General features: G+C 42.3%; 1 protein-coding gene across 1 annotated transcript in view; it reads left to right on the plus strand.

Annotated features, from left to right (window-relative positions):
- CHST9 (carbohydrate sulfotransferase 9) overlaps positions 1-18,344 on the plus strand; it is a 210,823-nt gene that overhangs the window by 175,866 nt on the left and 16,613 nt on the right. The window contains exon 5 of the mRNA XM_047087087.1: positions 7,762-7,799. Coding sequence (XP_046943043.1) covers positions 7,762-7,799 — 38 coding nt within the window. The remainder of the gene's footprint in view (positions 1-7,761; positions 7,800-18,344) is intronic.

An 18,344-nucleotide genomic window follows, 5' to 3' on the forward strand; every position in this document is an offset into this window, starting at 1 on the left:
AGACTCCTCTGAAGTCAAGTGCAACTATTTGCTACTCTCTGTACATGCCCCATGCACCTCCTAGTTCTGTGTTTTTGTTCACGTTCTTCCTTCTGTGTGAAATACCTTTCCCCCAATCTGCTTCTGCTACTAACCTACCCAGATCAAATGCTATTGCCCTATGAGGCATTCCCAGTTTTTCCCTCCAAACATTACCTCTTCTCTTTTTTTTAAAGTTTATTTATTTTGAGAGGGAGAGCACGAGCAGGGGAGGGGCAGAGAGAGAGAGGGAGAGAGAGAGAGAATCCCAAGCAGGCTCTGCACTGTCAGTGCAGAGCCCGATGCAGGGCTTAAACTCACAAATCGAGAGATCATGACCTGAGCCGAAACCAAGAGTCAGATGCTTAACCGACTGAGCCACCCAGGAGCCCCACCTCTTCTCTTTTTATTTGTGCCACTTCTATGGGAATGTTCGATCTCCCTCATTCTTTCTAGGGCCAAAGAATTTAAGTAACTAGAAACAAACTTAGAAACCATCTGTACTTAAAACATTGTCATTATGCACCAAAGACAAAGCAAAGACCAGAGTAGTGAAGTTATATGCTAAATACGGTACAGCTGGACCAGAAAGACAAAGCCAAGACCTGAAAAGTCTGAAAGCGAATCCATCCCCATTTCTACGGTATCAAGATTTAAATACCTTCTGATCTGAGTGCTTATACACTTTACTAATAATCCCTTACAGCCTCATGATTTCATGGTGTTGCCTTTTTGTTTGGTCATCTTGTTTCCCCTGCTTTACTTCTGTGTCTCCAGCACACAAACATATTGTCCAGAATAGATGCTCATTAAAATATTGCTATAGGATCAAATGAATGAATTTTGCTAGAGTCAAAGCATCTCCAGGTTTGGGGATAATCTGAAAATCCTTTGGTCTGAAGCCTGTGGCTGTTGAGGGCTCATCCATTCTTGACTTACCCAACATTTTTTGAGTAGTTCAAATTATATCTTTAACTCATAAAATGTGAAAATGTAATTGAGTACCCCAAATATATTTAGAGACAAGGAGAGGAAACCAACATTAATGCATTCATCTCTTAGGCTGAATTAAATTCACTTTGATACTAGATTGTCAACTCAGACTCAAATTATTTAACTGTTATGGAGCCCTCACTCTAGCCATGTCAGACACTTTCTAAAATGAACTAAGGAGTAAGTAATAGCAATCTAATGTTTCGGCTTATACCAGAAAAGGTATCTGGGTACTTTTCTGCCTCTCATACAGGTGTGCGTGTATACACGTATGTGTGCCCACATTGACACAGCCCACGCATACACACGCAATCCACTTGCGCCACAAGTGGATCCACAAGTGGATCTTTGAAAAATGGATTACTGCAGCTCCAGAGGGAAATTCTCTGATGGTGGTGCAGAATTAAGTCGTTCATTATTATGACAATTAAACTGTTATCACCATTGTCATTGTTATTGAAAGCCCTGATTGGGTGCCGCCTGCCTTTTTCTGAAGTAGAATTATAAACAATGAGTACTGATTTTTCAAGTGTCAAGAGATCAAGGTAGTAGCTGTAATATGACTACCTGACGATCCGTCTTTCCAGATAGTTCTCAGTGGGGGGTAAAAACAAAGCAGTTAATAGCACTCTTTGGGACAAAGTGGAGAGATAACATGTCTACACTATATATATTGGTACATGGTCTTAGTAGGCATTTGTCACAGAAGCAGACTGACTTCAACCAACAGATTACATCAAACTCATTTTCTAGACAAAGAAACTGAGGCTTGACAGGGAAGGAAGTATCGGCCCAGGGAGAGGGGATCATGAGCTCCTGTAATTCACTTAGCCCCTAGGTTCCTGCACCCCTCATCCTTTTTCCTCTCAGTGTTTCAGGGCATTGTTCCTTCAGTTTGCACTAAGTTGGTTGGAGGTAGGCACCATAGGTTTGATTGATACAGCAATTTGCATCTCAAGGCATCGCTCGATAAATACAGTGCAATGAAAGGCCACTCTCTCACAAACCAATTTCCCCCTCTGGGCTGACTTTAGAAGCTCATTGATGTCACTTCCTTCCTCAGTCAGCAAGTGAATTTTCTTTAATTCTCAAGACCAGCTGTCCATGCTGTCAACAGAAAGTTATTAAAATTCCTTTAAAGTGAATAAAAATAGCCTAAAAGCAAATGTAGTTGGAAACAGGAAAGAATCAGTATGCAAAGTCCACAAACCTCTGAGCAAAATAATGTTGATCCAACCAGAGATTTCAAACATTGTATATTCAAGATGCTAGAAAAAATAATTAAAAGATGCTAAACCACATACTTCTTAATCTTTTATTAGCAAAAGCTTAGGCAGTTACAATTTATCCCCTAAATTCCATTCCTCTTTTTCAGATATGATTTGAATAAACTTGGGAATGACCTAGGTTTTCCTTAAGTGGGATTCCCTCCTTTTTTCTTGCCTTGGCCGGAGAACATTTACATCTCCACCAGCCTAAGACTATCCGTAAGCAAGAGAAAAAAAATTATCATTAGCCGCAATCATAATCACCAGGGCCACAAAATAATTATATATTTTAATTCATTAGAGTTTTAATAGCTCAAGGGAGAAGATGATTTTTCTTACATTTAAATAACTGTAACTCACAGAAATGTCTGGCTTCTGAGCCCCTGTGATCCTCAGCCGACTAAATGACCTCAGTAACTAGAAGCCTGCCCTGTTATCATCTGAATCAGCCCTTGCCTTACCCCTCAATCTCCCAGCATAGCACCTGCCTTGTTGTCTGAACTGGACACGGCCTGGCCACTTTCTCCCACCAACAGTCCCCTGCCTCTTCCTCATTCGGACAGATGACACAAATCCTGGACTCAGTCCGACCCTTTGCCAAGGAGACTTGTGCCCAGCCTGTCTTGTCATCCCACGACACAGCCCAGGTTTGTGTCTTGGGTTCCTACATGTAGCTGTAGCTGGGGCTTTCACAGATGTATTACTCTTAAACTTCTGGAAGTCAGACGCTCCAAAATGGTTTCACTAGACCAGAAGAAAAGTACGGCAAGACTGCATACCTTCAGGCGGCTCGAGGGGAGAATCCACTTCCTTCCCTTTGCCCGGTCTGGAGGCTGCCCACATTCCTGGCTCGTGGCCCGTTTCCTCACTGCACCACTCCAGCCCCTGCCTCCCCTTCCCTCTCCCTTTGATTCTCCGTCCTCTCTCTTAGAACAACCCTTGTGATTATATTGGGTGCATCCCAATAATCCCAGATAATCTTCCCATCTCAAGACCCTGAACTTAATCATATCTGCAAAGACCCTTTGCCATGGAAGGTACCATATTCACAGGTTTCAGAGATTAGGATGTGGACATTTGGGGGGGGGGCGTTATTCTGTTTACCATAATTGCCATGTCAGTTGTCATAACATACAGATATCTTCACTTTAATCATGGGGACAAGCCCAGAGGGCTCCTTTTATAAACTTCTCTTTACATTCTGTTCCTTTTCCCACTGTATGTTTGGTAGTACCATTATCCACCAGCTCCCCTAGCTGAAAACCTAGGGATGCTCTTGCTCCCTGCTCCCATACTCCCACATCCAGTCAGTCTCCAGAATCCACCTCAGAAAGGCCACCAACTCCAGGCATCCCTCCATCTCTGTTCTCCCTCCCAGGCTGAGACCCTCATCACTCCTGCCTGCACACTGGGCATGCCTGTTGCTCTCTCTGCCACCTGTCTGCCCCTCACCGTCACCCCATCCTCCACACCACCACCAAAACCATCTTTCTCAAGCACAGCTTTGGTCTCCTCACCCCCTGCTGAAAAGCGTCTGCTGGCATCCCACAGCCTGAACACCCCTTCTCAGCCTCACGTCGTGCCAACAACATCCCATGGCTGTTCTCTTACCCTCCTCCCACGCTCTATACTTCCCACCTGCTGTGCTATATGTTTTCACTCCATTAGCTACTCAGAACACCTCGAGAGTCATCCAGATATACCCTCTTCTTGCCTCTGAGACTGTTCTTCCTGTCACGGTCCTGGGAATGCCCTTCGAATGCCCTTCACTTATCCTTTGCCTGCAAAATTTATTTTAGTCCTCACAAATCTGGAAAGGGGTAGGTATTATGAACTCTTTGTTACAGATGGCCAGACAGGCAGGGCATCAGTTAATGGGCCCCAAATCAAACATCTAGTAAATGGGAGGGCTCTAATTAGATAGGAGGTTGTTGTCTCTCCATTTGCTGGAGTCCAGTGGGCCGCTCTATTATTACACGAAGATGATCTGATTGTTTGGGCTCTCATTCTTCTCTCAAATTCCTTCAGATTTCCCTTCGTTCCTAAGGAAACAAAACTAAGATTTTGTAGTGCGGCTGCCATCCCCAGTATCCCCGCCAGCCTATTCTGCAGTCAGCAGCCAAGAGTTGAGTGGTCTTTGAAAAATGCAGATTTGACCCCGCAATTCCAATGTCCCTACCTGGCCCAAATTTCCTTAATGGCTGGCTTCCCACTGCTCTTGTAATGATCATAAATCTCCCCGAGGCATCTACATCACTAGCTGCCCAGCGTCATCTGACATCACACACCCCGACCCTTATTTCTCTACTCTGGCCTTATTGGCTTCCTTTCCAGGCCTTGGACCCCCTAAACTCCCCCTTGTCACATGGCTTTGCACATGCTGTTCCTTCTGCATGGATGTTCTCCTCCCTCTTCTTGGCAATACTGATGATCTGATTCAAAAGGCCAAGCTTTTCTCACAAACCGTGTTGCCTCTTCTCTAAACATTCGGCATATAATCCAACAAAGAATCTATTAACACATATCAGCCATATCTTATTGGGCAATGCCATTAAAAAGTGAAGGAAATTGGTTCTTATTATCTAAGGACTCCAAGATTGGCCCCTGGCATTTTGTGACAGTGACATGATTAAATAGTCCACTCTTAACACCATCATTCCATTTTGGATGTTCCTTATACTGTATCTCATGTACCACCTTGCCAGATACAGAGCACTTAGTAAACTTTTCAAATATACTTATTTTTGGTTAATTAATTGATTGGTAAATATCGATTATTCATTACATGTCTTTAAAAAAAAAGTCTGGCATGTTTTCTTAAACAACTAAACATGCAGCTACCATAAAATCCAGCAACTGCACTCCTGGGCATTTACCCCAGAGGAGTAAGGACTTGCACTAACCAAAAAACCTGCACACAAATGTTGATAGAAGTTTTATTCATAATAGCTAGAAACTACCGAGATGTCCTTCAATGCGTGAATGGTTAAACACACTTTGATGTTCCTCCACTGGTGAACGGATAAAGAAGATGTGGTACACACACACACACACACACACACACACACACACACACAGGAATCCTACTTGGCTATCAAAAAGAATGAAATCTTACCATTTGCAACAACATGGATAGAGCTAGAGTGTATTACGCTAAGTGAAACAAGTCAGGCAGAGAAAGACAATTCTCATGATTTCACTCATAATGTGGAATTTAAGAAACACAACAGGTGAACATAGGGGTAGGGAAGGGAAAAAAAGATAAAAACAGAGAGGGAGGCAAACCATAAGAGACTCTTAAATACAGAGAGCAAACTGGGGGTTGTAGGAGGGGAGATGAGTAGGGGGATGGGCTAAGTGGGTGATGGGCATTAAGGAGGACACTTGTTGGGATGAGCACAGCGTGTTATATGTAAGTGATGAATCACTGGGTTCTACTCCCGAAACCAAGATTACACTGTATGTTAACTAATTTGAATTTTTAAAAAAATAAATTTTAAATAAATAAATGCATACATCCATGACATATGTTTGTACATCCATACTATGGAATACTACTCCTCAGTGAAAAGGAATGAATGTACAGGAATACACACAGCAACATGGATCTCTGGAGAACCCTGCTGAGAGAGAAAAACCTATCTGAAAGGTTATAAAATGTATGATTCCATTTATATAATATTCTTGAAATGGCAAAACGATAGAAATGGAGAACAGATTAGTGAGTGCCTGGGGCTAAGAGGGAGGAGGTGGGAGGAAATAGGTGTGGCTATAAAAGGACACCTTGAAATATCTCTGTGGTGTCTGAAATGCTCTATCCTGGGGCGCCTGGGTGGCTCGGTTGGTTAAGCGTCCGACTTCGGCTCAGGTCATGATCTCACGGTCCGTGAGTTCGAGCCCCGCGTCGGGCTCTGTGCTGACAGCTCAGAGCCTGGAGCCTGTTTCACATTCTGTGTCTCCCTCTCTCTCTGCCCGTCCCCTGTTCATGCTCTGTCTCTCTCTGTCTCAAAAATAAATAAACGTTTAAAAAAAAAAAATGAAATGCTCTATCCTGACTGCCTCAATGCCAGCATCTTGGTTGTGATACTGTGCTATCTATCGCTCTTCCAGATGTCACCACTGGGGGAAACTGGGTAAAGGGACACAGGATCTGTCTGCCTTATTTCCTGCAAATGCAAGTGACTGAACAATTATCTTAATTAAAATTTTAAAAGAATCTGTTTAATAAAGTATGTATCCTACCAAGATGTTCACAAGCCCAGAATACCACAGTGCCATAAAATTTCTTCTCTTTATTTTTTTTAAGTTTTCTTCACATTTATTCATCTTTGAGAGACAGAAAGAGACAGAGTGTGAGTGGGGGAGGGGCAGAGAGAGAGGGAGACACAGAAGCTGAAGCAGGCTCCAGGCTCTGAGCTGTCAGCATAGAGCCCCACGCAGGACTCGAACTCATGAATCGCGAGATCATGACCTAAGCCAAAGTCAGATGCTTAACTGACTGAGCCACCCAGGTGCCCCTCTTCTCTCTTTCTTGATGGTTGTTTGTTATTTATTATTACTAAGGATTTTTCTTCCCTTTTATTTAAGACATATACAACACTGATCACGTTCAGGTTGTTTTCAACATGGAGGTTTATTATTTTATTTATTTTAATTTTTTAAGTTTATTTCTTTATTTTGAGAGAGAGAGCATGAGCTGGGGAGGGGCAGAGAGAGGGGGATAGAGGATCCAAAGCAGGCTCTGCACTGACAGCAGCGAGCGTAATGCAGGGCTTGAACCCACGAACCCTAAGATTATGACCTGAGCCAAAGTCAGACACTTACCTGACTGGGCCAGCCAAGCACCCTGGAGGTTTATTATTTTAACATCTTTATTCTTTACACTCCCTGTTGCCTTTCATACATTACTCTGTGTTTTGTTTTCTTGTCCTGACCAAGATACTTTTATAAACTGTGGGTTTTCACTTTATTCTCTGCAGTACTGTAACAACAAAGTATAATAATGTCTTTATTATCTTCACAGGTGAGGGAAAAGTTTTTAAAAGTAGCACCTCTGCCACCTGCCACATTAGATGTCCTTGTCTAGTCTTCAAGGTTCCATGAGCTCAGTGTTAGTATTATACTTGAACAGGTTGTCATTGTTTGAAAACCTTGGACTGGCTGTTGTTCAAATTTTTATTCGGTCCTTTTCATCTCTTCACTTCTCCGCCAAAGTTTAATACATTCTTCTGGTATCACCCTTACCGGATTTCCACTCTGTTTTCTATTACCTTTGCCTCATGTGGTTTATGTAGGATTTGGCTTTTTTTTTCTTTCATTCCAATTATGGGAGTGATTGTAAAAGTCCATATTGTAAGACAAATGTTTGCTCAGAGAGCCCATGACTGCTTTGGAATTTTGAGTGAGAATAGAGCAGGATCATTACTGCATTTAATTCCTTTTCACACTTTAATGTGACATTTATTTTTGCTTTCTCTTTCAGTGACTAGAGAACAAATCCGGGGACATATCACCAACCAGGTATTTCCTCACTTCTCATAAATTATAATGGAGAATTATGTTTTGGATGTTAATAATCAAGCATTTGTAAATATGAGGGAAAAAAGCTTTGCTAATTATTGGGTATGAGCAATACACATGCTCTTGGTTCTGAAAACAAACAAATTGGTCATACATGGATGACCGTGTACTTTCTTTGTCCCCCATCTCATTCCTTCCCTCTGCACATCCACCAAAGGAAACAGTAGAGAAATGAGACTCTGCGAATTCTGATTCGTAAGCTTCCCTCTGAACATAACATGACCTCTGCGTTGATAATATCATGGCTGCAAATAGATACTTTTATCTACTTTTCCCTTAGCTAAAGTGACTCTCCTGTGTGATTTTCCCAAGTTTTAATTTGCCCCGCTGAAAGTCACTCCCTCCCAAACAGTTAAGAACAGAACCCCTAGCAGTAGAAACATGCAAGTTGCTTTCCATTATGGTCTTTGATTTCTAAGCTCAATTAGCCAATGTCTTCCTGGGTGCGTCCCTGTTTTCTTATCCAATCTTGTTACTTTTCATTTACTAGTAAATGAAATCACTCCTCTAACTGTTTTAGGGAGTTGAATAAAGCCACCCCTGAAACCAAGGGAGGCCTTCCCAAACCCTATCTTGCCCCACCCCGCCTCCTCTTTAAATAGGCCAAGAGGGCTGTCAATCTCTGAAGGCTTCCTGTTCCACCAGACTCCAGGAAAGCAGACAGCAGTTTGCTCAGGCTCCATTCACAAACCCAAATCTCCATGTCTTTTGTTTGGTTTGGTTTTCGTAGTTCTCCTCTGGCATAAATTATGACTCACCCTTGCCAAGGAGAAGAGTGGTAAGTCTACTTTTATACCAGTCAAGGGTACATTTTCCAAAGGCTTCTAGTGCCCTCCCAAATAAGTTCCAATTCTAGTCCCCGTTGTGATTCCACCCAAATTAAGTTCTAGCTTTACCTAATCTGTGCCAGATGCCCAGTAGCTCATCAAGCTCTAAAAATAGTTAACTCATTTGGCTAATGTACTATTGTGCAAGTTCAGCCAGCAAAATTTAATGCTGAGCAGGTACCATTTTGCTTTTCATGTAATTGGAAATGTTGATTCACAGTAACAGCCATCTTTATACTTGAAAATGCTGTCATTGTGCAATGGCAAGACCAGTTAGCTGTTTCAAATAGTTTATTTGCTTTTCGAGCTTCATTTCTTGATCATTGTATTTTCAATTATTTGTATGTGCTCAAGTGGTTTGGTAAGGCTGACAGCAGTTAACTGGTAAGGTTTATTGCTACCATTTTTATTTATTTAAGTCACACAGGGAATAGTTTTTCTTATAAAGAGACCTGTTTATTTTATTAAGTTAACAATTTAGAGCAATTGATCAAGAAATATATTAAGGCCCCCTTTTATGGGCAGATTTACATTTCCTACATTTTCCTTCATTTTACATGTGGCTAAACTGATAGAATATGTAGACACCAAAATAGAACACCAAATATTTACTTGTAATCTGAAACACTGATTAGTTGCCAGATGAAATCACAATGATTTCCAGGCCCAATAAGAGTGAAATTCTTTGGACTGACCATAATAAGGAAGAGTCTTAAGTATATTCGTTATACAGTCATTCTCAAAACAGATAGTTGTATTGTTCAATCAGTGTCTGCCAGCTGGTATTTCTAATTTTACCATAGAATTTCTATTCTTTCTTCTCCCAAGTACAGAAAAGCTTTCCACTCTCAAGAACGCACTGGCAAAACAACTCAAAGAGACATCTCACACCTCTAATTTATCTAATTTTGGCAAAGAACCAAGAAATGAAGTCACACCCCTTCTTTAATCCCTCCGCTACTCCCAGAATCTGGCTTTTAAAAAACAAGTTTGAAAACTCATTTTGGATAATCAATACAGTGTTCTTCATCAGAAAAGAATGTGAAATGGAGCACTGTTGAGCATTAATCTTTGCCCCTAAATCCTTCCCACTAGGCACTATAGATTGTGTAATTAAATTGAAATTGAAAATCAAGTCCTTTTTTTTCCCCCCATTAAGCAAGCTCTGAGTTGCACACCAATGTGAGAAATCAGGGCTGGAGTGGATGGAGAGCTCCAGCCTACTGGCCAATCGCCAGCGTGCGTTTTTAGCCCACAGCTATTTTACCACACCTGAGCTCTGAGAACAAACAACTATTTGAGTTCTCTGGAGGGAACGCTGGATTCTTTCCTGTGTAATTCACTGGGGAAATTAGTATGCTTTTTTAAAGTAACTTGTTAACGCAGCTTGTTTACGAGAAGAGGACAAAAATGAGCAGTGATCCGTTTGGCAGCTCCTGTCCCAGAATGGGATGAAAGCATGACCCATTTTTTCAGCTGTCTTTTTGGCAGTTCAGTGCTGTAACAATTTCCTCTCTGAAAAATGCTCCTTCTAGAGATGAAAATCTCCTGTAGGTTTTCTGAATAATTTTTACTATGGGAGATTAAAGATAATGCTTTAAAATGCTACCTCAAATACCTTCAAAAGCCAGTTCGGAATATGGCCGGTACCGAATGGGAATACTGTACGTGAAACCTTTTAACTGAACTTGGAAACTGCCTTCTTATATGGTGGGCAGTTGAAAACCGCAGTAAATTAATACCTTGTGTGTATGCCTTTTTGCATAGGAAATCATTGAAACCCATTGGGAATTAATACACAGCTAGGTGACAAAGAGGGGCTCCGTTTCTTGTGGAGAGGACGTGCATGTTGGAGAGAACATGCACACTCGGGTGCTGGCTGGGACAAAGGCTCACCTTCGCTGAATGCCTGGTTCAGAGAGAGCCACCACCCATAGGTGTGCCGTCAAAGCTATGCGTTAGCTCCTAGGGCTGTTGGAACAAACTACGACAAACTGGGTGCTTTCAAACAACGGAAATGTATTGTCTCACAGTTCTGGAGGCTAGGAGTCCAAAAGCCAGTGATCAGCAGGGCCACATTCCACGAGAAACCTATAGGAGAGGATCCCTCCTTGCCTCCTTCCGGCTGCTGGTGGCAGCCAGTGGTCCTTGGCGATGCTCGGCTAGTAGCTCCATCACTCTCTGCCCCTTTGTCATGTGGCTTCCTTCCTGCGTGTCTCTTCTTTTCTTCTAAGGACACCAGCTGTATGGGGTTGAGGCCCACCCTAATGGCCTCATCTTAACTTGATCACATCTATAAATGACAAATGCCCTCTTTTTAAATAAGGTCACACTGACAGGCACCAGGAGCCAGGACGTCCACGTACCTGTCTGGGGGGACACGGGTCAGCCACAAAAAGCTGGGGACCTCAGACTGATCCTCAACCCCATCTCTCCCTGTGACCACTGAGCACTTCTGATGTGATCTCCCATCGCCCCTCCATCCAGCTCCTCCAATGCCCAGCCCACAGCCCCTGCTTCGGCCAGCCCCTCATGGAGGCGCTTGTTCGGCGAGGCTCTCCTGCTTCCGTCCACATTTTCCATTCGTCCTCCATTCTGCTCCTCTCTGCTTCCTAAAATCCCAACCATCCGCATCCCTCCTCTGCTGCAAAACAAAAATCAAACAGAAAGACTTTCCCACGTTTAGCGGTGATTACAACCCCTGCCTGTGCATTATACTCACCCTTGGAACTTTGTTAGCACAAACCCTGAGGCTGCACTCCTACGCCAGCCCAAGAAGCACAGGATCCCTGGTTGGGTTCAGACACAGCACAACCCTTAGACCAGACCAAAAGGGGTCATGTGCTTTAGAAGACCCCAAACATCGCAAACACAGAAATACAGAGACTTTTCTTTCCTTCTCAGCGTCATATTTTAAAGTTTGACAATCAATGGAGCACACACAAAATATGGGAGCACAACAGGGGAGCACGACAGAGCGGCTGAATCGGGCCGGGTCATCAGATGCGGTGGGGTTGGGCTGGGGGTTAAAAAGCACCCTGTGCCCTTTGAAACCAGAGAAGGAGGGGCTGCGGTAGCCTCAAAGTAGCCACCCCACATCCTCTCGGGGCGGGGGCGGGGGAGGATGTGGAGGCAGACAGTGCTCCTGAGTTAAGTGTACTTCTGCCCTTCCCTCTGCTTAGGACACAGGTGGAGTCGGGGGTACGGTTTCGGGTGGTACCTAGAACTGCCTGGCAATCCCAAGGTCAGAGAAGTGGGGCGTGAGGTACGTGACCCATTCCCGCAGTCCCTTCCACACCCCACCAAGGAATCTGAAGAGCCTGAGTCATCTGCCTCCTTCATGGCAGCGGGTCCAGTCTCCCGCCTGAGTACCACTTCTGCCCTGCCTTCCTCCTGAAGGTCCACGAGCCACTCAGGCCTCTGGTGGCAGGTTGGCTCTCAGGGAGAAGAGAGGGCTCCTGTTACCTCCAGGCCCAGAACAGTCCCTCTGGAGAGGCTGCAGACCCTGGGTGGAAACAAGGGCCACGTATCGAGTCCTGCTTACCTTGAAACTTCTAAATATTTAGACGCACAGTATGTGGGCCTCCATGCCTACACTTGCTCTGGGCAACACAAATGTCGGGAATGCTTCTGCTCAGATATCTGCGGCTTTACAACTCAGTATATGATTCTCATAAAAAGCCAAGATTGAACCCTGTGGTCTATGGGATAAAACCCCAACCTTTGAGTATGAAATCCAAGACCCTGTGACCCCACAGTCCTTTGGACAGCACGCTCCCCACCTCCCTAGATTTATTTCCCATTCTGCTCCTTTATGCAAAAATGTTGTGTGCTATATAAAACTGTTCTACCAGCATACTAACCCCTCTTCCTGCACATGCAAAATTTACTCATATTCCAAGACATAACTCAAATGCCTTCCACCAAGCTTTCCTTCCTCACGTAGTGAAGAATAATCTCTCCCTCGTCTATGGTCCCATATTATTTTCCAGCTCCTTTGCTACAGATCCTTGCATTTTCTACTCTATTTGTCCCTATCATGTTTGGTTCATTTCAGTATCCACTGCTAGACCTTGCACATCATAAGCACCTAACCAATTGTTGGTCAATTTAAACCTTCCAAGTCAGTAAATTGTTACCCTGGTAGTCAGAGGGACTGCTAAATGCGGGCGGTCCACTCCCCATACACTGGACTGCTCTAAACTGTTGAGTCATTGATTTTTACAAGGCAGGACCCAAGTGTTGTCCTTTGACCTCCCCAGCAAGGAATCTCAGCCAAAAACAGAAGGGACAAGCTAAGAATGCACATGGTCTCTACGAATAATGGTCACACTGTCAGAGGAATGACAGAATTGAAGGGCAGGGAGACCTACACCTCTATTTTATCTTTATGTCCACATTCCATAACAGCCTGTAGAATGTTAAATGATTTGCTTGGGTCAAGACGTGAGCACCTGACTTTTTTCTCGAATGGAAGAATGGCAGCGCCATTCACTGTCACCTTTTCAGTGTAGCATGAACTTTATAACTTCTAAATTTAAAGTGGGATTACATTACCTCGCACTATTCTTATCAAAATGGCCATGCACTCAAGGAGACAACTTTGACCTAAAGAGAGTTTCTCACCGCAAGTTCAGCACTAATGGAACTAGTGAAGATCCCATCCCCCTAATTCCCTTTTAGGAGTACCTTCCAGAACCGGAAGTTGTGCTTTATAAAAGCTATCCAATTTATGAGTCTTTCTAAAGAATGCTTGAAAGCAGTACTGAAATGCTCCAAAAGTGGTAGCATGAATAGTGGCTAACAAAGAAGGATTTCTAAAAGATGGTTTTTATCAAAGGTCAGATGGCTTCCTATCTAGAAAATACTCAGGTATAAATGTCACAAAGCTGGGGCTCGCCTCTTTAATTGGAAACCAAGAAAATCAAAATATCGTGTAAGGGTTTCTGAGGAAATAGACAAGACAATGGTCTGTGGAAATCTACCGTAAAGACAAAGGGAGAATGAGAAAATGGCCCTCGGGTACTTTAAAAGCCTGAACACTAAGAAGAAAATAATGATTGAGATCAAGAAAATGGCTTATTAGCAACACTGCACGATTTATTAGCAATCAAATATGCAGATAGTTCTCCACTCACTCAAAATGCCTCTGAATAATTGTGACCAATAATTGTGCTACTCGCTTAGTGTTCCGTGTGTCTTATTTGTCACAACAAACCTATGAGGATACATATTTTAATCTCCTTATTATACAGGTGGAAACTCAAGCTTGAAAGATTTAGTCATTTTTCAGGTTCTGCTATGCTTAGCACTAAATTAATAATAATAATAATGGTTAGCATCGTTCTTAGGTGCTTAACGAGCTTTCTGTGTGTAGGCACTGGGCTAAATTTTACATCAAATTATCTCATTTAAACCTCATAGCAGTAATCTTGTGCGATAGTTACAAACCCAGGGACTCATGGTCCATTAAGGGAAGTAGCTTGCCCGAGATTACACACCAGGATGGAAGTAATACGACTCTACCCTGTAAGCACCAGCCACGAGTCTATACAGGCACACAGCTGGTGAGTGGCAGAGCTGGAATCAGAATCCAGGTAGAGGGGCACCTGGGTGGCTCAGTCGGTTCATCGTCCTACTCTTGGTTTTGGCTCAGGTCATGATCTCATGGTTTGTGACATCGAGCCCCACATCAGGCTCTGCCTGCTTGGGATTTTCTCTATCTCCCTCTCTCCCTCTGCCCCTCCCCCGCTCTCTCTCTCTCTCTCTTTCTCTCTCTCAAAATAAATAGGGGCACCTGGGTGGCTTAGTCAGTTAAGTGTCTGACTTCGGCTCAGGTCAAGATCTTACAGTCCGTGAGTTTGAGCCCCATGTTAGGCTCTGTGTTGATAGCTCAGAGCCTGGAGACTGCTTCGGATTCTGTGTCTCCCTCTCTCTCTGCCCCTCTCCTACTCATGCTCTCTCTCTCTCTCTCTCTCTCTCAAAAATAAATTAAAATTAAAAAAAATTAAAAATAAATAAATAAACATTAAAAAAAATTCAGGTATATATCATTCCAAAATCCTTCCTCTTTGCTGTTGCTCTATACTGATGCCTGTCCTGGAAGGTTTTCTATTAACTAAATGATCCCACTCATGACCACCCTAATCAGCACCCCAATTTTGACACTAATGCTGAAGCAACTGGTTATAAGACCCTAGAATACAGATATTTATGATGTAATTTGTTTTCCCAAAGCATTTCAACAATCAAGATAGGCATATACTCACTCTGGGGTTCCTGTTAAGCACTACATTACTTTTTTAATTACATAAGTGAAAAATCAAGGGAATCTAGTCTAAGAGAAAAACTATCTTTCACCTGAAAAGAGATTATAAACTGAAAAAAGAAAAGTATACACGGGATAGTCTGCTGCCCCTGGCAATATTCCTCAGCAGAGCCCAAGCAAATACCATGGACATAAAACAAGAAAGGAAGTAGAAACCTTTATTCTCACCAACTATAAAATGTTCTTTTATTCCTTTATTTTCCAGAAAAGTACCTTACTTCTAAAAACTTGTTTATAAGTTATTCATTCTTAGTAACAACTGCATCATTGTATATGTGCTCATGGGAGAAAATGTGTGATATTGAAGCTCTGTGCTGAAAATGTAGCATCTCTTGCACAAAAATAGCTAATTTACCATCTAGTGGTTTTATTTTTATTTTATTTTTATGTTTTAAGAGAGAGAGCACATAAGCAGGGGTGAGGGACAGAGAGAGAGAGAGAGAGAGAGAGAGAGAGAATCTCAAGCAGGCTCCACGCTTAGCACAGAGCCCAACATAGGGCTTGATCTCACAACACTGGGATCATGACCTGAGCTGAAATATCGGGATGGACCTTTATCCGAGTGAGCCACCCAGGTGCCCCTTAAATTTTTTTAAAGCTCTATGCCCAACATGGGACTCAAACTCAGGACCCCGAGATCAAGAGTCACATCTTCTACCAACTGAGCCACCCAGGCGCCCCTTTACCATATAGTCTAAATGAATCCCACTACCTAAGATGCCAGTGAAATATATTCCACAGATGATTTTCCAGTCAATCTGTTCCCCTTCCTTTTCTTCCCCTCTTTGGAGTTTTTCTAATCCTGTCCTTCCCTGCTTGCTAACACTTGCAGCTAAAGATGAGTTAACTGGGGTCACTGAAGTTTTTCAACCCAGCAGATTGTATGAGCAAATTGGTTAGCATCATTATAGCAACAGGTGTCAGTGGCCAAGTTCTAGTGACCGGGAGCACAATTAGCAGAGTTCCCCAACTCAAACACCTCCTCTGGGTGGAATGTCTGTTTTGCACTTCTAGAGTTAAAGCTTTGATCAAAATGGGCCACAGAGCCAATTTGTCATCCTATTTTAATGTATACTCGAAAACACGGCGGGGGGGGGGGTGGTCTATCTTTAAACTATTTTATCCGTATTATTCCTTCTCCTCATGATAAGGAACTAAGGAATCGAGTGAAAACTTGAGACCTTGTGGTAGACAGCCGTAGACCTTAAGTAGTCAGCATTTTGAGTAAAAAGTTGCTGGTTGATGTTAAAAGTTGTGTTTTAAGAAGTAGTGATCAGGGATCAGAAATATGTTTATAAATTTAAACATGTTTATAAAATTTAAATATGTCTATCTTTATCAGTTTGAATTTCACTATTTCCAATATTTGGCCATAATACATATTTCTAAAAGCCCAAAAAAGAAACAAATAACAAGAAATGGTCATTAATTCTAGGCCAATTCTGCAGAATCTATAATATATATATGGTTTAGATCCCTCAGGGCAGATCACCTGGGTATCCATCAAGAGATTTCTGGAGTGCCTGGGTGTCTCAGTCAGTTAAGCATCTGGCTCTTGATTTCAGCTTAGGTCATGATCTCATGGTTCGTGAGTTCGAGCCCCGTGTCGGGCTCTGCACTAACCGTGCAGAGCATGCTTGGGATCCTCTCTCTGCCCCTCCCCTGCTTGCTTTCTCTTTCTCTCTCTCAAAATAAATAAATAAATTTAAAAAGAGAGAGAGAGAGAGGTTTCACTTTTATTTTGTATAAAATTTTGTGTGTAACTGTATTTTGCTGAGGAAATACTCCTTGGTCCTTGTCAGAATCTCAGGAGTGAAAGAAAGTGTCTTGGAGAGTTTTTCTACCTCTCAGTAGAAAGAGAAAGTTATCCCACTTATTTCTTTTATTATGCATAAATTGAAACCAATTTTGTTTCAACTTTATTTGTAAAGTAGCACTTACCAGAGAACCAATTTCTGGGAAAGAAAAGATATAACAGACAAGTGGTGAAAATTCAGAGTACTGGTAAGGATCATAGTGAAAGCTACCTTGTCTTTATTATCCTTAATGTGGAAAAAGTTATTATCCACAGAATTGTTATGTTTCATTCCATGGTCAGTCATCAAACAAGGAAGGAATAAACAAGATTCTTCACTGTTTCATCACGAGTATGCGCCTTGCTCAAAATGTATTAAAGGAGAGTATTTTCATGATGCTATTACTGAATAATTAAATTAGGCCAATGTTCTGTGGATGTGGAATAATGTAATTTACTATGTTGAATGATTAGCCAATCAGATTTCTCTCATTTTCTAAGGCAATGGATTGACTAAAATGTGACCATAAACAAAATAGATTTTATTAGGCATAATCTACTTTGTAAACAAATGAAATTAATTCTTTGCCTGACCTAAAGCTTTGAAAATGAAAGACCAAAATTGAACACATGCTTCCAATTTTGGTTCTGTTACTAAGATGACACTTAATATAAAAGTTACAATTTAACTTCCCCTCAAGTATTCCATACTTGATACTAAATGACTCTTAGAAATATGTTCATCAACAGATGGGAGCCACTTATGGCCTCATAAACTCCAAAGCAAGTGAAATTATCTCCGCCAAATAGAAAGATTACAAGAAAGCCTCATCTGGTTATCTCAGAGATGATTAATGCATTGCATGTTGGTTCAATGGTACAATGAATATTGACACATAATCACCCTTCCTATGAGAGAAATACGGAAGAGACGAATGCTAGTGGTCTATGTTTTTAATCAATCACTAAGCAATTTCAGCACGTGCCCTGTGTTTGGAGCTGAGCTCAGTGTGACAGAGGATGTGGAGGTAAGTGCCAGCACAGACCCTGTTCTAAAGGGATTGTCTCTCTTGAAAGAGAAGACTAGCATCCCTCAAGTGCTACGTGTGGATAACAGAGTGTATTATTACTTACTTGCGTATTAACTGAACCAGTATAGATACTGTGGGAGTTCGGAGAAGCCGACAATCAATATAAAGTGGCCAGGGAAGGATCACGGAGGACTTGAAACCAAAGTTATTTAGATTTGATTCAGCAGGAAATAGAATGTGCTGGCAATGAAGCTTTTGGAATTGAGAAATGACCTCAAGAAAATTAGTGTGGAATTTTCTTAAAACCATATCCTGTATTTTCCTTTTTGCTCTGTCTCCAGTGGTACCAGCCACCAATCTCTCTCCAGGCCATTCTGCTTCCACTCCTACCAGGCCCCCAGTCCGTTCTCCACTTAGCCAGGAGAGTGAGTTTTATAAAACGTCAGTTCACATCATGTTATCACCCTGTCCGAGACCTCCGGTGGCTAATATTACACCTCTGAT

This window comes from Lynx rufus, unplaced genomic scaffold (genome assembly GCF_022079265.1).
Source record: "Lynx rufus isolate CCGP_SWC_20201006 ecotype Redwood Valley unplaced genomic scaffold, mLynRuf1.p SCAF_22, whole genome shotgun sequence".
NCBI classification, from domain to species: Eukaryota; Metazoa; Chordata; class Mammalia; order Carnivora; family Felidae; genus Lynx; species Lynx rufus.